The sequence below is a fragment of the Symphalangus syndactylus genome, chromosome 23, assembly GCF_028878055.3.
Source record: "Symphalangus syndactylus isolate Jambi chromosome 23, NHGRI_mSymSyn1-v2.1_pri, whole genome shotgun sequence".
NCBI lineage: Eukaryota > Metazoa > Chordata > Mammalia > Primates > Hylobatidae > Symphalangus > Symphalangus syndactylus.
Genome location: NC_072445.2, coordinates 43,197,260 through 43,218,164, shown reverse-complemented (window position 1 = coordinate 43,218,164; position 20,905 = coordinate 43,197,260). Strand labels below are relative to the sequence as shown.

The following is a 20,905-nucleotide window of genomic DNA, read 5'->3' as shown; positions in this document are numbered from 1 at the left end:
CGCGAAAAAGAAGCTGGGCCATTGGCTAAGCTTGCAGCTCCCTCTTAATGCAAATGAGGTTTCTGAATATACGTGTTTTGATTGGACTATATTGATATTGACGTCATCTGAGTAACTTCCAATCAGACAGAAGAGTTTCTCAATCTCCTATGCATATAGACTTGTAAATAAATAGGGCATAACCCAGCTTGTCCTCATTCTTATTTTTTGAGTGCTCTTTCACTCTCCTCCGCCATGCCCGACCCGGCTAAATCCGCTCCAGCCCCCAAAAAGGGCTCCAAGAAAGCCGTAACCAAGGCCCAGAAAAAGGATGGCAAGAAGCGCAAGCGCAGCCGCAAAGAGAGTTACTCTATCTACGTGTACAAGGTGCTGAAGCAGGTCCACCCCGACACCGGCATCTCATCGAAGGCTATGGGCATCATGAACTCCTTCGTCAATGACATCTTTGAGCGAATCGCTGGCGAGGCTTCCCGCCTGGCGCATTACAACAAGCGCTCGACCATCACCTCCAGGGAGATCCAGACGGCCGTGCGCCTGCTGCTGCCCGGGGAGCTGGCTAAGCACGCCGTGTCCGAGGGCACAAAGGCCGTCACCAAGTACACCAGCTCCAAGTGAGCTCTCGCAGCTGCCGACAATCCAAAGGCTCTTTTCAGAGCCACTCACGCTTCCAGAGAAAGAGCCGGTGCATTCGCTTGTAGTCTTTTGGGTGGGCTCCGGCTGGCCTCCATTAGGAGGGAAGATGGCGGGAAAAGGTAAGCTAAGCTCCCTAGGCTTTTTGCGTGTGAGTATAGACGCTCCATCAGACAAATTTAGCTTGGATTCTTAGATACCCTTGGGGAAAAATGCTTGCAGTTGTGCTTTAAGCTACAATTACAAGTTTGCTTCCGGTTTTCGGTTACTCTTTTGAAGGGGTGGCCTGCCCCTCCACACCTGTGGGTATTTCTAGTCGGGTGGGACGAGAGACTGAGAAAAGAAGTAAGACACAGAGACGAAAGTATAGAGACAAAGTATAGAGAAACAACAGTGGGTCCAGGGGACCGGTACTCAGCACAGCAAGGACCTGCACCGGCACCGGCCTGAGTTCCCTCAGTTTTTATTGATTATTATTTTCATTATTTCAGCAAAAAGGAATGTAGTAGGAGAGCGAGGTGATGATAAGGAGGTCAGCAAAAAACATGTGAGCAAAAGAATCTATGTCATAATTAAGTTTAAGGGAAGATACTATGCCTGGATGTGCATGTAAGCCAGATTTATGTTTCCGCCCAACATCTCAGTGAAGTAAAGAATAACAAAGTAGCATTACTGCAAACATGTCTCACCTCCCACCATATAGGGCAGTTTTTCTCCTATCTCAGAATTGAACAAATGTACAATCGGGTTTTATACCGAGCATTCAGTTCCCAGGGGCAGGCAGGAGACAGTGGCCTTCCTCTATCTCAACTGCAAGAGGCTTTCCTCTTTTACTAACCTACCTCATCACAGACCCTTAACGGGTGTCGGGCTGGGGGACAGTCAGGTCTTTCTCATCACACGAGGCCATATTTCAGACTATCACATGGGGAGAAACCTTGGACAACACCCCGCTTTCAAGGGCAGAGGTCCCTGCAGCTTTCTGCAGTGCATTGTGCCCCTGGTTTATTGAGACTAGAGAATGGTGATGACTTTTACCAAGTATACTGCTTGTAAACATTTTGTTAACAAGGCACGTCCTGCACAGCCCTAGATCCCTTAAACCTTGATTTCATACAACACATGCTTTTGTGAGCTCCAGGTTGGGTCAAAGTGGCTGGGGCAAAGCTATAAATTAACATCTCAGCAAAGCAATTGTTTAAACTACCGGTCTTTTTCCAAATGGAGTCTCTTATGTCTTTCCTTTCTACATAGACACAGTAACAGTCTGATCTCTCTTTTTTTTCCCTACACTCTTTCCTCTTTTTTTTTTTTTTGAGATGGAGTCTTGCTCTGTCGCCCAGGATAGAGTGCAGTGGCGCGATCTCGGATCACTGCAAGCTCCGCCTCCCGGGTTCAACCAATTCTCCTGCCTCGGCCTCCTAATTAGCTGGCATTACAGGCGCCCGCCACCGTGCCCGACTAATTATTGCATTTTTAGTAGAGACGGAGTTTTACCGTCTTGGCCAGGCTAGTTTCGAACTCCTGACCTCGTGATCTACCCATCTCGGCCTCCCAAAATGTTGGGATGACAGGCGTGAGCCATCGCGCCCGGCCCGGTTATTCTTTCAGTGCCTGTAACGTCCCCCTTCTTTGATTGGTCAACGCTCTATTTGAAAAGCCCGCCAAGGGCTGCAGTTTGCCGGATAGTCTCATCCGGGTTGTGTTTTTCGAAGAGGTTCTCCCGGAATGGAAATGAATTTTCCGTTATCTGCAGGAGTGCATCGGACTCTGGCGCCAAGAGCCGGAAGCTGTGAATTAACCGTCCCGCTTTCTGCAGTTGTACGGATAATGGGTGAGATTGACTTACCGGTGTCCATTTTCCATACACTCTAGAGAATAGGCATTGTAGCATCACGTCTGCCATCGCCGCAGATATGTTAGGGTGGGTTGAAATTATTGGTGTCAAAGCGGAACGGGAAACATTAAAGACTAAGGAAGCTCCTTTAGGATAAAATGTTGAACAAAGAACCCGGCAACTTGGGAAAACCGCTTTTTTTGCAACGTTAATCAGTTGGTCTTGGGGAGGGAGGTATGCCAGGATTAGCTGGGGCGGGGGCAGCTTTCAGGCTGGGATTTTAAAGTTCATGGTCAGGAATCCTGAGACAGAAGTTGGAGAACCCCGCGTTTAAAGAGAAGCGGACCCCAGAAGAGATCACAGAAATAGGAGGTAAACCAAGAGCGTGCAAGTACGAGGGAGTGGAGACTTTTCAAGACCTCTTCTCAACGGTGCCTGAATTCTCATAGCATTGCATCCTCTGCCACTGCGTTATCCCCCCTTCAATAAATTACTTCTATTGTAAATCTTTCCTTTAGCAGCAAAATAGCAAGCCCCTCCACAATTCCACTCCAGGCTTTAAAATCACCCCTTAACTTTTCCTTTATTTTCCTGACGTCACTTCCTTTGCAGCTATGGGTGGAAGGTTATCGCAGACGAATAGTCTCGTCTCTGTCAGAGGTGACAAACAGCCCCGAATTATGCCAATTGGTTAGCGGGTCGTGCAAACTACATTGTAGGATTTGCCATTCACTTCCCTAAAATGTTCTCTTCCCCAGTTCCTGTACCTTGTCATTAACGTTTGGCGCCTCGGGCTTGGCGACAGAGCTTATCGGCAAGCTAAGCTACTTGGAGAGCAGTCCCCTGATTTCATCATGTTCTTTAACTTGGCATCACATTTGTCCCCTCCTTTCATTCCTCTTCGCTCTCTTTTTCGAGATTGGTTTCTCCCTGCCCATCCCGCGTCCTTGAGAGAACATCTGAGGGATGATTAGCCTCCGAGTGGGTGAGAGAGTACGTGTGGACTTCTCCTGCCATCTTGTGGCAAAAAAGCAAAAGTACAAGTTCAAGGCGTTGTGTTTTCCAGCCCCAGTTAAAATGCTTTCTTCTTAACTTTCTACTGAGTCAGTAGGCTAGGGTAGGGTTTCCATTTTTCACTCCTTTTAATTGCAGGATTCAAGCTTCTTCAAGAGTCGTTAGTGCGGAGGTTAAAAGGGAGGGGGAGGGGGGCGGGGGAGGTAAATAGGAAGAACGAGGAGTGGATAAGGGAGAAAGTCCTTTTGAGTTTTGTGATCTCGTTAGAGCTGTCCAAAAGAAATAAACAAAAAAAATCAGAAGCCAAAATGCTTTATACCCTAAAATAAATAATAATAGGATCATGCCTTCTAGTTCTATTAGATTAAGTCCCCACGCTTACAACTCAATTTAACCTTAATTATCTGTTTAAAGACCCTGTCTTCAAATACCAACCACACTGAGAGTTGGGACTTCAACATGAAGTTGTTTTGTTTTGTTTTTTGAGACAGAGTCTCACTCTGTCGCCCAGGCTGGAGTGCAGTGGCACAATCTCGGCTCACTGCAACTTCCACCTCCTGGGTTCAAGCGATTCTTTTGCCTCAACCTCCCGAGTAGCTGAACTACAGACAGGCACCTGCCACCGCGCCCAGCTAATTTTTTTGTGTGTTTTTAGTACAGACAGGGTTTCACCATGTTGTCCAGGCTGGTCGTGGACTCCCGAAGTGCTGGGATTACAGGCGCGATCACTGCACCTGGTCTAAGTTTTGGGGGAACGCAATGAAGTCCATAACAGCACTTAAGACCATTTTCCATGCTTTCACCCAACTTTCTATTCCAAGTTCTCCTTTATAAAATATCTACATTTAGCTTAATTTGCAGATAAGCTGACAGTTATGATATTCCTTAAACCAGAAGTTAAAAGTCAGTTGCTCACAAAGGCCCAGCACATTACAGCAAAAACAGCTGGATATTAAAAATCATGCCTTATCTCTATAAAGAGAGGTGCTATTTGCCATTTTTCTTGAAGCACACAGACTTCTGACATCATATTTCACTTTTCCAGTTTTGATAGAGATAATTGACCAAGATATATTTCACTGTTTTCTTAATTCTACTGTAAGAACAACCATAGCACAAGCATATTGATAAATGCCAAGTAATATGGAAACTAACAGGACCAGTGGGAACTTGAAAACTGAAGACAAAACCTGTGCAATTTGGTTTCACTGATTTCTCCCTTCTAGCAATGCAAGCACAAGGACAGTGTAACTTCCAATTTTTCAAGAGTATATGCAGCTTAATATGAAATATTATAAATTTTCAATACTGACAGCTAATAAAAAATTTATATCACGGTACAGACTATTAAAAAAAAAAGTTTGTTGACTTCATCAAGTCCTTCACCTCTAAAGTAGAGCTCTCATGAAGCCCTTCATCCTTGAAGTTGAGATCTCTGGACATTAACAAAGATTCCTGTATCCATGACAAGCTTTTCACCAAGCTGCTCTTTCTGCCATGAGGGCCCAGATCAAATGCCCCGGCCTTCCCAACCTTCTAAATCCTCAGCTGAAAATAATTCATTCCTCACTTGGCCCCTCTGGATAAAGCACCAGGCCTCACATACATCAGGCATTCAAGAGTTATTTTCTGCCAGTTAAGTAAACAGATAAAGTGAACTAAAAGACAAAACAAAAAATTCAGTTCTCACAGCTATGAGGTAAAAGTGGTGAAGGTTGTTCAGAGTTGTTCATTGTGGATTGAGTAGTTACCTGGGTAAATAAACCTGTTCTTTTCTATTTATGTTACATTTGTCTTATTTTCTTTTTTTTTTTTTTTTTTTTTTTTGAGACGGAGTCTCGCTCTGTCGCCCAGGCTGGAGTGCAGTGGCGCAATCTCGGCTCACTGCAAGCTCCGCCTCCCGGGTTCACGCCATTCTCCTGCCTCAGCCTCTCCGAGTAGCTGGGACTACAGGCGCCCACCACGACGCCCGGCTAATTTTTTGTATTTTTAGTAGAGACAGGGTTTCACCGTGGTCTCACCGTGGTCTCGATCTCCTGACCTCGTGATTCGCCCGCCTCGGCCTCCCAAAGTGCTGGGATTACAAGCTTGAGCCACCGCGCCCGGCCATGTCTTATTTTCTTATTAATGTTATTCTTTGTGGGGGTGGGGACTTCCCAGCGAAAACCAGAAGGCCTGCTAGACAAATTCTAAAAGATCTGTAACACTTTTTTATTATTAATATTATTCATAATTGACAAATCATAATTGTATACATTTTTGACAGAGAGTGTGAAGTTTTGATATACTGTTGGGGCTCAGAAAACTATAACTCAAAAATGAAGGCCTCAGCAGCAGCCTCAGAAGCAGAAGCTATTCCCTGACCTCCTGCCCTTCTGTCTCTGATCTATCATTCTCCCTCAAGTTTAGCCACAGAAACTAGAATCTCTCTTCCCCAAGGCAGGTCATAAAAACCAGAATCCTTTTTCCCCAAAGCCAGCCGTAAAACCTACAAATATTACTCTAGCTCCCTTTACTCGCCCCATTCCCCAAGGCTTTTTGTATGAAATCTGGCCATTTATGGTCAGAAATTATCTGCCCTACCTCGTTTGACTGTAGGTCATAAGACCCCTATTCCAGAGAGGGACCTGCCCTATACCCAGAAGGAAGGAATGCTGCTCAGAGAAGCCAAGAAGAATCTGGACAGACAGGCCTTGCTGGGTTTCCCTAGTCTGTTTACTATCATTAGATCCTACCCTTAATGTCCAATCATTTCTACAAGGCTGTCCATACTTATGGAACCTTAAAAACAATGGACAATTTCCCCTGTATCTTTAGGCCTTCGTTTTGAAGGGCTCCCGTGTCACATACAACTATGATCAAATAATTTTTTTTTCTCCTCTTAATCTGCCTTCAGTCAGTGATTTTCAGCAAACCTTCAGAGGGTGAAGGGAAAGCTTTCCTTTACTCTAATGTAATTCAAGGAGTTTTTCTTTTTCTTTTTTTGCCTTCACTCTGTTGCTGAGGCTGGAATGCAGTGGCATAATCCCGGCTCACTGCAATCTCCACCTCCCAAGCTTAAGCCCCATGTCTCAGCCTCCCAAGTAGCTGGGACCACAGGTATGCACCACCATGCCCAGATAATTTTTGTACTTTTCGTAGAAGGGGTTTCACTATGTTGGCCAGGCTGGTCTGGAACTCCTGGACTCGAGTGATCCGCCCACTTTGGCCTCTGAAAGCTGGGATTTTCGTGTGTGAGCCACCGTGCCTGGCCCCTTGCCTCTATAATGCATACTGAAGGAGTCCAGGAAATATCCCAAAGTATGCCGCATTGTTATGCTGATTACTTCACACTAAAGTTATTTGGGAAATAGCAAATGCACAGAGAGGGGCTTTTTCTGAATCTCCTTTATTTAACTAAATGCAAATTCTCCAGGAGAAGGAAGTCAATTAATCATGAAAATCCTTCCTAGGAATTTTTATCTATCTTGGGAAGATTAACAGCAACAGAATTGGAACTGAGAAGAGACTAGAAATTGGCTCCTCCTCCAGATAGGCCACTATCTATTCTGAAAGTCCATTCCTGTTTTCATTATCGTACTCTTCCTCGGTCGCTCCAACTCCCCTTTCTCCTTACTCCTCTATTTAAATAGAGAAAGAATTTAAGTTGTAGAGAGTTGATAAAAAGGCTGAATGATTCCGAGTGATGAATGTGGAAAGGAGGTGGGAAGAGAGGAAAGCTAGTCTCAGTACCCTTTTCCTCCAAACCTGACCAGTTCTTGGCCAGAGAAATAGTCTCCCACACAAGGAGTTTCCAGGCATCTCTAAGAAATTCTGAGGTTTGAAAATCTCTGTAGTTGGCATCCAAAAGAATAAAATGGGCAACCGAGGACTAACAATTTGAGGAATTAGAAAGTTTAAGTTCTATCCACTACTCACCCTGGCTGCCATCACCTCATTTTATGTAATTTACTGGATTGTCTGTTCTTCCTGGTCTCTTTTTCCTCAACTAAAAGTGATTTCCAAAGTCTCTTCCAGAAGAAATAGTTGGCTTCTGAAAATAGATCTCCTCCATGTGGATCACATGCAGCTGTCACTAACAAATGTGACATATGATAAGATTTGTTTCAATCATGGAAAAAGTAGTTCTACACTGCCAACCTAAATAACAGAGGGAGGCTCTCGAAAAGAAAATATATTTTGGGGGAATAGAGCATTGTAATGGGAATATGTATGCCAGAGGAAACAAGGTGAGTATATAGGAAGGTAAAAAAAGACAAGGTTAAAAAATCAACTATTTACATAATTGTTTAGAAAGAATTATCCTTAACTATAAAAATTGAGGACTAAACTCTGATTTTTATCTTGCCCAAATTCCCATCTAAGGGGTCTGGGGAGTCATGCCCTACCAATCTTAAATTCTCATCAGATGGGTTTTATTTAACCCTATATATCATGACTTACTTCCCAACCTGACTCTGGCATAAAACGTTATGAGACAAGCAAGAAAATCAAAATATTTTACACCAAAAAACATGTTTCTTTGCCATATTTTGAAATGGCCCTGCAAAGTTGTTTTTTTGTGTGGGGGAAAATTTGTGTCTGTAAAGAATCTCTATTAACATAGCTAGATCTGTTTCTTCCAGACCTCCCAATCCTAAAGAGATTAACTAAGATCTGAATAGGAAACATTTGTTGTCATCTATTGTCTCTAAGGGTAGCCACTGTAAGACTTCAAAAGAACTTGGTCTCCACAATCTTTTTCTTAACCTGAACACTCCCTTTCTATCAATCCCAGGTCTTTAGACAAATTCAACCAATTGTCAACCAGAAAATGTTTAAATTCACCTGTAGCGTGGAAGCACCCCACCCCGACCCCCCACCCCAACACTCCTGTACCGCCTGGGTGTCCTGCCTTTCTGGACCAAACCAATGTATTTCTTAAATGTATTTGATTGATGTCTCCTGCCTCCCTAAAATGTATAAAATCAAGCTGCGCCCCGACCACCTTGGGCACATGTTCTTAGGACCTCATGAGGGGTGTGTCACAGATCACGGTCATATTTGGCTCAGAATAAATCTGCTCAAATATTTTACAAGGCTTGACTGTTTTCATCGACAAGATCAATAACAAAGGTAACACCAGTTCAAGGTTAGACAGAGAGTTACTGGAGGGATGTCCTTATAAAAATATTTTTGTGTAAATTTGTAAGGGCCTTTATACAAGGTTATGGTTTTTACAATGTTTTGTAACAGTTTTTATGATCAGACATACAAATATAAAAACCCACTCCTCATGGCCTTCCTGGGCTCTACCTGTCAGAGTTTTTGTAACATTAGTGATTACATTTTGATTCTGACAACTTTCACAATAGAGTAACAGTGTGCTCTGAGGCCCCAAAGTGTCTGTCTTTACAAAATGACTATCTTTATATAGCTGCTCTCTTTTCAGTTTCATGCTTGCTAATAGGAAACTATATACAGAAAGAAGAATGGCAGCCTTGTACAAGATTAGGAGGTAAATTGAATTCACTACTTTGCAAGGAGGCTCTGTCTACAGTCACAATATCCAAGAACAAACTGAAAATTCATTTCTTAAATAGGATCCAGGAGAAAATAGAAAGTAAAGTTCCATTTTTCTTGGCTTTTTTTTTCTTTTAGATATATCACATATGCCTCTGATTATCTGTGCAATTAGAAAGTTTCTTATCTAGAACAGTGTTGGAGTTTGAGACCACCCTGGCCAACATGGTGAAACCCCGTCTTTACTAAAAATAAAAAAAATTAGCTGGGAGTGGTGGTGCGCACCTGTAATCCCATGTACTTAGGAGGCTGAGGCAGGAGAATTGCTTGAACCCGGGAAGTGGAGGTTGCAGTGAGCTGAGATGGTGCCATGGCACTCCAGCCTGGGCGACATAGCAAGATCGTCTCAGAAAAAAATTGTATTGCCGTGGGCCTATATATAAGCAAGAGTGAAAATGAAACGGGACAGATGAACATCAAAGTCATAATAGACTTGCCCTGAGAAAGTCGGTAACAGGTCTGGGGATGGAGTTGAAGAATACTTAAATTTCATGAGTGTTTTCCTCTTTTCTCTAAATATAAAAGAGACTTGTAGTTTATATGTCATGATGTTAAGTAATAGATCAAATCCATATGGTCACTTTTGAACTCTACTTTTTTAAAAGGTAAAATAAGATGATGAGTAATGAGGAATACTGATGTTTCGGTTTGGTGAATTGGAAATTGTGGCTATTAACTAATATCTACCAACTCACCAGTATCTAAGATGTACCAGGCCTTGTTCTAGGTATGATGGCAACCACAATGCCAAAACACAAAAATCTGTCCTTGTAAATTTACTTCCCATGAGAGAGAAAATACTAAATGAATAAAGACACAATATGCTGCATAGTAATAAGTGCTAAGGAAGAAAACAGACTAGGAGCAAGACATTTTTTGGAAGAGTTGTTATTCAAAATAACTTCATGGTCTGGCGAGAGGGTTCACGCCTGTAATCCCAATACTTTGGGAAGCCGAGGCACGATAATCATCTGAGCGCAGGAGTTCGAGACTAGACTGGGCAAAAAAAGTGAGACACCTTCCTCCCACCCCCCATCTCTCCAAAAAAAAAAAATTCAGCTGGGCTAGGTGGGGAGCACCTGTAGTTCCAGCTACTCAGAAGGCTGCTTAAGCCCATGAGTTCGAAGTTGCAGTGAGCTATGATCGCACCACTTGCACTCCAGCCTGAGTGACAGAATGAGGCCCTGTCTCAAATAAAATATAAAATAAAATATAATATAAAATAATAAAAATAAAATAAATACTTCCAATCCTCTTTAACTGAATCTCTAAAAATTAACTACGTATAAACTTGGAACTCCAAACTTAAATTATAGTTTACAAAATGGTAGTATGCTGAGGTGGAGATATTTCAGCTGATGGACTTAGTATCAATTCCCGCTCTGTAAGATGGGGTACCTCTGATTTCTTAACTGAAAGCTGCTTTCTGATTTTCTCCTCGAAGGAATGTCAATACTTCCATTTGCTGTCACTTTTCCTTTGATTGAGCTAGCAAGGAAAGAAAGGTTGGTGAGAGTACGTCCTAAGTACCTTTTTAGAAAAAGAAAACGAGTAAATAGCGGAGGATGGTTTCGATCTGTCGACTTCTGGGTTATGGGCCCAGAACGCTTTCGCTGCGCCACTCTGCTCTGTGGGACACCAGGGCTTTGCAGTGAATTCTTTTTGATGTTTTCCTCAAAAGTTGGTGGGGATTTTAGTTTTTTGGTACGGTTAAATCTGATTTCCACGCCCCACCAAGGGCCACTAGTTCTATTTATGCTGCAAACATGAGGATGAGTTCAGCGTGTATTGGTATCAAACATTCTGAAAGCAGAAAAAAAACCTCGATGTTTCTGTAAGAAAACAGCCTGTCGCTGGCCTGCCTGCTTTATCATGTAGTCAGGATGTAAGAGTAAGGCAAAAAAAACGTATAGGGAAAATGTCCAACTCCTGAAATAGAATACGTAGTTTTCAAAAAGAGTAAAACGTCATCGCTGCATTGGCCGGGAATCGAACCCGGGCCTCCCGCGTGGCAGGCGAGAATTCTACCACTGAACCACCAATGCCTCGCGTACGAGAGAGCCTTGTCGTCCTTAGGAATGCTTTGCCGTCTTTCAGGAATCCAACTAATACCATAGGCTATGTTTTCAAAAAGATACTTAGGCAGCTTTCCGTTCTTATTGAATAGAGCCTCTTAATAGAGCCTTCTTCCCTTCTTTTCAGGAAAAAAAAAATCCCTTTCACTGTAACTTCAAAGCGTCTCCTGCAATACTGGAGGCTGGCCCATGTGTGGGCGGCCCGGCTCCCGCACGGTCTCCGCGGCGAGGTTGGACTGCTCTGGCTGGGCCAGCACCTCCGCCCCGCGGGTCGGGGGCGCCTGCGCTGACTCTGTCCGCCGCTGCGTGGCCCTGGGTATCCGCCTGCGGAGTGCTCCCAAGCTCCTGACTCTTAAGTTTCCGGAAGTGCTATGGAAGATGCCAAATTCCTTAGTTTGCTTGGGAGACAGAAGACATTTTATGACCATGGGGAGGCTCAAAGTCCAGGTGGGTTCTGGAGGGAACGGGAGAGGTAGAAAAGGGGTACATGAGCACGAAGAATAAAGAAAATGAAGTGGAGGACCAAGGAGGAAGAGAACCCGAGCAAAGGATAAAGGAGGCAGGGGAGCCAAAACAGGAGGGAGGAGGGGAGGAGCCAGAGGGAAGAGGAGGCAAACAGGAACCTAGTGTTGCTCTCCACTGGTCTCCCCAAAGAAAAGGGAGGCAGTGGGGGATTTAAGAATTGTATGGGTTTACCTTATGCTTCAGCTGTCATGGTTATGGGGGTGGCACTGGAAACTTCTTCCTGGCAAACTGAGCGCAAAGGTCTCATTGAAGAATAATTTCCACAACGGGCGCAATGATGACTCTAATACAAATATAAAAATGAGCCCGGGTAAAAAAATTTATGTAACTCATTAATGAGATAATTGGTGAGGTGTTGATACCTGTTCAAAGGAGAATCCAAAGAGTGCTCTCTTCGGCAGCACATATACACAAAGGAGAATCCAAAGAACCGACGCTATTTATAGATCAAGAATATTGAAATAGGTGTGTAAATGAGGCCAAAACTGTTTTGATGAGATGTTCCCCAAACGTGTTTAAAGAAGATGTCCATCCATTTTGTCCCTACCGCGGTACAGAATTAATTTGCATGTCCATAGATACGAAGAATTTTGTATTGCCATCATTATCTACAATTTGCAGAGTTGTAAAATAACTCCCATACAATCGGAATCAGATGACACAGAAAGATGTGCTATAGTTTTCCTTTGAAGCACAAATTTTTCCAGTAATCTTTTCCTTTTTAAGGAAAAGATTGCTGCTCAACCTTACCTGAGTACAAATGTAAGGGCCAAACTCAGAAGTTAAAATTGCTTTTGAAAACTCATCATTACTCAATGCCGAAAGCACTGGTCTAATATTCCTGACTATATTCTGGGGAAACTCTTGGGTGGGGATTCCTGTCCTGTCCCCTTTCCTTTCCTTTCCTTTCCTTTCCTTTCCTTTCCTTTCCTTTCCTTTCCTTTCCTTTCCTTTCCTTTCTTCCTTCTTTCTTTCTTTCTTTCGTTTGTTTTGGTATCTTTCTGCAATGCAGGGGTGGGGATTCTTAAGACCTCGGTTCACAGAATGTGAATGTTTGTGTCTCTCCAAAATTCATATGTTGAAGCCCCAGTTCCCCATGTGACATATTTGGAGGTAATTAGGAGGTAATTAGGTCACGAGGGTTGAGTCCTCATGAATGGAATTAGTGCCCTTATAAGAAGATACAGGAAAGACGTTACCTCTTTCTGCCACGTGAGGACACATCATGGCGGTAACTGTCTGCAAACCATGAAAAATACCCCCTTCAGAACCAGGCTATGCTGGCACCTTGATCTTTCCAGCCTCAGAACTGTGAGAAATAAATGTCTGTTTAAGCTACCCAGTCTATGGTGGTGGTTTTTTTGTTGTTTGTTGCTTTTTTTTTTTGAGATGGAGTCTCGCTCTGTCACCCAGGCTGGAATGCAGTGGGGTGATCTCGGCCCACTGCAACCTCTGCCTCCTGGGTTCAAGCAATTCTCCTGCCTCAGCCTCCTGAGTAGCTGGGATTACAGGTGCGTGCCACCAAGTCGGGCTAATTTTTGTATTTTTGGTAGAGACAGGGTTTCACCATGTTGGTCAGGCTGGTCTCGAACTCCTGACCTCGTGATCCACCCACCTTGGCCTCCCAAAGTGCTGGGATTACAAGCGTGAGCCACTGTGCCCGGCCTATGTTTTTTATGGCAGCCCAAGCTGATTAAGACAGTAATGAAAGATCTGGACTCGCTCCCTAGAAGCCTGTGCATGCACACATATATCTGCATTCAATTTCAGATATGGAGCCTAGTTTAAATGAGGTAGGTTAGATACGGTGGTCATAGCTTCCCTTAAAGGAGAACAAACTTGCTAAATAAATGGAGAGGACAAATTGCCTGACAGTGCACAAACCAGCCGCATCCTGGACTTAGGGTTGGAACATTCTGCAGCAAAGAAGTAGAAGAGCAAAAGGGGGAAAAAGAAATCCTCCAATATGCTCAAGCACAGAAACCCATGCTGTGTGTCCTTAAGTTGACCTATGCTGATTATACTAGTAAAAAATACACCCCAGGGGGAGATTTAACATGCTAATGAGACATGCGATGTATGTGCTAGCATGTACAACCACAGTGCAGGCATGCCCAAGAGACCACCCAGAACATGTTTGATAGCAATGTCCTCCTACCCCTTCATGAATAATCATGTAAGACTCCCATGAGGCGAGTTTGCCCAGTGTCAGCCAGTACTGTCTCACTTTTCAGCAGCACTCTCTGATCAGCTATCAGAGTGTACTTTCGCTTTGCAATAAACTTGCTTACTTTTACTTAGGACTCACTTTCAAATTATTTTGTGCAGTGAAGTCAAGAACCTGAACTGGCCCACCAGCAACATTAGAAACTGTACTCTAGTAGTTCTAGGTCCTCTGCTCTCCCTCCTTTAACCTGAAAGGTGGTTTTCGGCCGGGCGCGGTGGCTCACGCCTGTAATCCCAGCACTTTAGGAGGCCAAGGCGGGCAGATCACCTGAGGTCGGGAGTTCAAAACCAGTCTGACCAACATGGAGAAACCCCGTGTCTACTAAAAATACAAAGTTAGCCGAGCACAGTGGTGCATGCCTGTAATCCCAGTTGCTCGGGAAGCTGAGGCAGGAGAATTGCTGGAACCCGGGAGGCAGAGATTGCAGTGAGCCAAGGTCGCACCATTGCACTCCAGCCTGGGCAGCAAGAGCAAAACTCCGTCTCAAAAAAAAAAAAAAAGGTAGTTTTCATCAGTACCATCTCTCTGATGCTGCTCATTCATTCATTCTCACCCCTACTCTTCAGGAACAGCAGCCTCTCCTTTGTGAAGGCCCCCCTTGGGGAAACAGCTTAGATGGGAGGGGGATGGGGATCAGACAATGTGTAAGTAGGTACAGACCAAGCTATATTCCTGAAAATCACCCACGAGGCCCTACTTGCCTGCCTCCTCCCACACATACCTCGTCTCCTCCCACGCCAGGCCTTGTTCATTGTGCCTCAACCAATGAAGGGCCAGGTAATTCTTTAGAGCCTTCCAACCACAGTGTATTAGCCTATTCTCATGCTGCTATAAAGAACTGCCCAAGGCTGGGTACTTTACAAAGGAAAGAGGGTTAATTGAGGAATGGAGAGGCCTCAGGAAACTCTCAATCATGGCGGAAAGGGAAGCAAACACGTCTCTCTTCACATGCTGACAGGAGAGAGAAACGAGAGCCCGGTGAAGAGGGAAGCCCCTTATAAAAACCATCAGATCTCATAAGAACTTACTATCACAAAAATAGCATGGGGGAAACTGCCCCCATGATTCAATTACCTCCCACTGGGTCCCTCCCATGACACATGGGGATTATGGGAGCTACAATTTAAGTTGAGATCTGGGTGGGGACACAGCCAAACCATATCACACAGGCTCAATACAGGCTTTGCAGTTTCTCTTCCCTATGCCCGTAAACCTCTTCCCCAAGAAATTCCTGCAGGTCTTTCACCTTCGTCAATTTTACTCCTTTAAGTGTCCTTCTGTGAATCATGTGTCATCACTGAGGGCTTGCCTGATCACTATCTGACACAACAACATCTGCCTTCAAACAGAGATGTACACACCCTACCCATCTTTCTTGCTTTGCATTTTTCTTCCTAGCAGTTAGTTCCTTCTGACATACCATAAATTTCACTTCATTTCCTGTCCACCAGATTAAGTGTCCCCAAAAGAAATGGATTTTTGTCAGTTTCGTTTACTGCTGCTGTACCTTCCATTTCTGAAAATATGCAGGCACCTAGTAGATGCTCAGTAAGTACTTATCAGTAAAGTAATATCTTTTCCTCACCCATCTCAAGGTTCATGGCTGAGGCCCCTGTAACAAAAGACAGATTAACAACAGAAACTTATTTATTCTAGGTTTATGTGACACAGAAGCCTTCAGAAACAAATTTCAAAGATACCTCTGTATTTCTATGCTAAGTTTGATGAAGAAGTGGATAGCTGGGGAGAAATACCATTGTAGGACAGAAGGGGTATGATCTAATGGTAATAAACTGGGGGAATCTTAGCAGACCTGTTTAGACTCTTCTGTATTCCTATGTCTTCAGAGATAAGGACATTTCTTTTTTTTTTTTTTTTTTTTTTGAGACGGAGTCTCTCTTTGTTGCCCAGGCTGGAGTGCAGTTGCACCATCTCGGCTCACTGCAAGCTCCACCTCCTGGGTTCATGTCATTCTCCTGCCTCAGCCTCCTGAGTAGCTGGGACTGCAGGCACCCGCCACAACGCCCGGCTAATTTTTTGTATTTTTAGTAGAGACGGGGTTTCACCATGTTAGCCAGGATGGTCTCAATCTCCAGACCTCGTGATCTGCCCACCTTGGCCTCCCAAAGTGCTGGGATTACAGGCGTGAGCCACCATGCCTGGCCAAGATAAGGACATTTCTTTCCTCCAGGTTTAGGGAGGGTACCTCTGGAATGAAAGTGAGAGTTAATGCTTCATTAATTCACTTTATGACCTACTTTAAAGGAAGGTTAAAGAGTGACCTTCCTGCTTCTGATGTTTTCTCAAACGCCAAGGTGCCATATTTTGGGGTGGCATGTCCTGAATCCCATCAAATGAATGAATAAATTTGTAACCCTTAGCATGGTGTTGTTCACCTGGTAGACACTTGAAGGGCACAGCGTTGGTTGGTTCCTCAGCATTCAATTTGACAACAGCTCAATTTTCAAGTAGTTTAAACCAATGGTACTCAAACTTTGGCGTGCATCAGAATCAACTGGAGGGCTTATTACACACAGATACTTGGGCCACAAACTCTAGGGTTTCTAATGCAGTATGTCAGGATAGAATGCAAGAATTTGCATTTGTAACAAGTTCTCAGGTGATGCCATCAAGGCATTGCCATGCCTTGCTGGCTGTGGTACTAGCAGTGTCAAATCAGTACAGGTCTATAGCAATCTCAACTCCTGCCTCCTCAGAAGAAAGAATTAGACTGAGAGTCATAAGGCAGAGGGAGAGATAGAGGCAAGGTTTCGAGCAGGAGTGAAAGTTTTATTATTATTATTGTTATTATTATTTTGAAATGGAGTCTCACCTGTCGCCCAGGCTGGAGTGCAGTGGGCACGATCTTGGCTCACTGCAATCTCTGCCTCCTGGGTTCAAGCAATTCTCCTGCCTCAGCCTCCCAAGTAGCTGGGACTACAGGCACATACCACCAAGCCCAGCTGATTTTTGTATTTTTAGTAGAGATGGGGTTTCACCATATTGGTTATGCTGGTCTCGAACTCCTGACCTCAGGTGGTCCACCTGCCCTGGCCTCCCAAAGTGCTTGGATTACAGGCATGAGTCATTGCGCCCTGGGAGAGAACGTTTATTAAAACGTTTTAGAGAGGAATTAAAGGAAGTAAAGTACACTTGGAAAAGGGCCAAGTGGGTGACTCGAGAGATTCAAGTGCACTGTTTGATGTTTGACTTCCAGTTTTATATGTTGACATGCTTTCGGGGAGTTGCATTCCTTTTCCCGGATTCTTCCCTTGGGGTGGGCTGTCCTCATGCACAGTGGCCTTGCCAGCTCTTGGAGGGGCTGCATGCACAATGTGTTTACTGAAGTTGTACACATGCTTACTTGAGGCTTTCTTCTTCTTCTTCTTCTTCTTCTTCTTCTTCTTCTTCTTCTTCTTCTTCTTCTTCTTCTTCTTCTTCTTCCTCTTCCTCTTCTTCTTCTTCTTCTTTTTCTTCTTCTTCTTCTTTTTTTTTGAGATGGAGTTTCGCCCTTGTCACCCAGGCTGGAGTGCAGTGGCACGATCTTGACTCACTGCAACCTCCACCTCCCTGATTCAAGCGATTCTTCTGCCTCAGCCTCCCAAGTACCTGGGACTACAGGCACGTGCCACCATGCCCAGCTAATTTTTGAATTTTTAGGAGAGACGGGGTTTCACCATACTGGCCAGGCTGGTCTCAAACTCCTGACCTCGTGACCTGCCCTCCTTGCCCTCCAAAAGTGCTGGGATTACAGGCATGAGCGACTCTCATTTTTATCAACTTTTGTTTCTTGTTTTTAGAATTTTCGTCATGCTTAACAATCCTGATATTTTTATTTTTTTTGCTCAAGTGTTCCTGTGAAAAACCAAGTTAACCTATAGTGTTTCTCTAGTGAAAAGGACATTTCTCTGTTAGATTGGCTGGAAAACCTTGACTAGATAATCGTCATGTTTCAATTTCTGCCGGTGTACAATGGAAATAAGAACATCTGTTCAAAGAGATAAGAAATGTGATTTCTTTGAAAAGAATAAGTTGTTTCTTAAATAGAAGATGTAATTCAATTACACTTTTAACACATATGAAAAGAGTGGTTTAGTGGCAAACAACTGGAATTTGGAGGTACTGGCCAGAATTCAAATTTTGGAACTCCCTGTTCCAAAGTATGTGTCGATGTGAGCCTCAGTTTTTACCTGCTACTGAGGGACAATAATATTTGAAACATTATTATAGCAGATACTCAGTGAGAACTATGTTCCAAGAATTGTGCTGAACCATTAAATTTCTGAACCCTTACAATATTCCCTGTAATCCAGTAATAGTTACTATACCTGTTCTGCAAATACAAACGCTGTTGCATTCTTGAGCTTACCAGAAGGTATTGTGAACCCCTCAACTTTGAGACAGGTCTCAGTTAATCTAGAAAGTTTATTTTGCCAAGGTTGAGGACACACACCCATGACACAGCCTCAGGAAGTCCTGACGACACGTGCTGAAGGTGGTTGGGGCACAACTTTGTTTTATACATTTTAGGGAGACATGAGACATCAATCAATATATGTAAGAAGAACACTGGTTCCGTCCAGATAGGCGGGGACAACTCAAAGCAGGGAGGGGCTTCCAGGTCACAGGTAGGTGAGAGATAAATTGTTGCATTCTTTTGAGTTTCTGATAAGCCTTGCCAAAGGAGGCAATCAGAATATGCATCTATCTCAGCGAGTAGAGGGATGACTTTAAATAAAATGAGGCGGGGAAGTTTGCCCTGAGCAGTTCCCAGCTTGACTTTTCCCTTTAGTTTAGTAATTTTGATTTTTCTTTCACAGAATCAACAAAGTTTTCATGATACAACCCAGACTCATAGTCCTTTCATAAGTGGTCCTAAAATCATTTGTTGCTGAAACATGGAGGATTCCAGTTAGCCAGCTAGGCTATCAGGAGTAACAATGAACTTCACACACTGCAATTCATAATTGAAATAGCAACTATGTTGTGACTGTCACCTGGCCAACATGATTGTAAAAGTTATAGATTATAGATGAACAGCAATTTTTAAGAGAAGTTAAATGTGAAGAAATATACATCTTAGAATTTATGAAATTTGGAATATAAACTGTGGGGCATAGAAGCAAACATCTATAACTGAACTAAAATTCTCTCAGGCTTGCAACAAAACCTGTTGTCAGGGAACATATGTTGCTATGATTTGAATCCTTTTAACTATATTGATAGATGTTTTATACTCTAGAACATGGGAAATGTTCTATGTGCACTTGAGAAGAATGCATATTCTGCTGATGCTATGTAGAGCCTTCTATAAATGTCAAATAGATCACTTAGGTTGATAATGTTCAAGTCTTCTATATGCCTACTGATTTTCTGTCTATTTGTTCTATCTATTATTGAAGAAGGGGTGCTGAAATCACCTATAATCATGGCATGCCTACCTCTTTCATCTCTACCAGATTTCTCTGTATGTATTTTGAAGTTTAGTTATCATATGTATAAGTGTTTAAAATTCCCATGTCCTTTTGATGGATTGGTTTATTATTATTAAATGATTATATTCTTGGTAATATTTTTTACTCTGAAATCTACTTTTTCTTATAATAATATAGCTAATTCTTTTGATTAATGTTATTGTGGCTACCTTTTCCAACCTTTTACTATTTACCCATGTGTGTCATTATATATACTTATATATACACATACACACACACACATATATATATTTTTTTATTTTATTTTATTTTATATATTTTTTGAAACAGAGTCTCCCTCTGTCGCCCAGGCTGGAGTGCAGTGGCACATTTCATGGCTCACTGCAACCTCCACCTCCCGGGTTCAAGCAATTCTAGTGCCTCAGCCTCCCAAGTAGCTGGGAATACAGGTGTGCTGCTACTGTGTCCTGCTAATTTTCATATTTTTAGTAGAGATGGAGTTTCCCCATGTTAGCCAGGCTGGTCTCAAACTCCTGACCTCAAGTGATCCACTCACCTCAGCCTCCCAAAGTGCTGGGATTACAGGCATGAGCCACCGCGCCCAGCCCAAAGGAAGAAATTTTTTATTTCATGTGTAAAATCTCTAAGATGCGATCCGAGATCATGTTCCCAAACCTTTGATTTCTATTTCAGAAAATAAGCTACCATTTATCTCAAGAAAATATTGTATTAATTTATGTTATATTTTATATAAAATGGCTTTTAAAAAACGTAATGTACAGCAATATATGTAGTATAGTGTCGTTATATTTAAAGCACCTTTCTTATAGACAGCATATAGTGGGCCTTGCTTTTTTATCAGTCTGATGATCTGTGTCTTTTTATTGGAGCATAATGTGGGACACATTTTGGTACTGGAAATGATGTTTAAAAAAAAAAACCTGTGACATATTTATGGGAATATGATTGTTACTCTTAATGTAAATAATTTAGAAAAGTAAAAATGATAAATATGACAGTGTATTTTGTGTCTATATTTAAATTATACACAGAGAGACAGATGGTATTATCTTCCTAATAATTCCACTATCCATATGGTGCTAATACTCATGCACCTTTTAAAAACTATATCGATTTCTTATATCTGCACAAAAGATTTTATTTTTTCACCAATTTTTGCCCTGTGGTCAATTCAGTGTATGTACTTAAAAATGATATAATCTATGTGTTTGTTGTTTTAAACAGGAAAATGTATACAGTTTACAAATTCTCATGATATTAAGATAGTAATTATACTACAAGTAGGAATAAAGTTATATTCTTGCCAATTTCCTTCAGAATCTAAAATTTAAAAAATTTGATCCTTCAAAAGTAAATTTTATGCTCTTTTCTTTGGAAGATGATGGACTACATAGCCCTGAATGATACAGATGGTGCAGTACCATGAATGATGGCCCTTCCCAAAAGATAGGTCTACGTGATAATCACTGGAATCTGCAAATGTTACCTTATATGGAGAAAGATATGATTAAGAATCTTGGGAGGAGGCATTTATTCTAGCTTATCTGAGTGAATTCTAAATGCCATCATGAATCCCTGT

General features: G+C 42.7%; 2 protein-coding genes and 2 non-coding genes across 5 annotated transcripts in view; 2 read left to right on the top strand and 2 right to left on the bottom strand.

Moving 5' to 3' along the window:
• The first annotated feature begins 184 nt into the window (after window positions 1-184).
• Window positions 185-20,905, top strand: part of H2BC17 (H2B clustered histone 17) — a 90,519-nt gene continuing 69,798 nt past the window's right edge. Inside the window, exons 1-3 of one of the 2 annotated variants that reach the window (XM_055264201.2) lie at window positions 185-2,464; window positions 11,246-11,565; window positions 18,401-18,498. In XM_055264201.2, the coding sequence (XP_055120176.2) occupies window positions 235-615 (381 nt within the window). In that variant the 5' untranslated portion in view covers window positions 185-234 and the 3' untranslated portion in view covers window positions 616-2,464; window positions 11,246-11,565; window positions 18,401-18,498. Of the gene's footprint in view, window positions 2,465-11,245; window positions 11,566-18,400; window positions 18,499-20,905 lie in introns of those variants that run through there. The other variant, XM_063632798.1, reaches the window with a different exon arrangement.
• LOC129473859 (U7 small nuclear RNA) lies at window positions 5,628-5,690 on the bottom strand. The gene has a single exon (XR_008654387.1). It is a non-coding gene; the product is annotated as a U7 small nuclear RNA (small nuclear RNA).
• Window positions 11,018-11,088, bottom strand: TRNAG-GCC (transfer RNA glycine (anticodon GCC)). The gene has a single exon. It is a non-coding gene; the product is annotated as a tRNA-Gly (tRNA).
• The window catches only part of LOC129473561 (putative olfactory receptor 2W6), a 47,098-nt gene continuing 44,635 nt past the window's right edge, over window positions 18,443-20,905 (top strand). The window contains exon 1 of the mRNA XM_055264207.2: window positions 18,443-18,498. The gene's annotated coding sequence lies outside the window, so the exon portion shown is untranslated. The remainder of the gene's footprint in view (window positions 18,499-20,905) is intronic.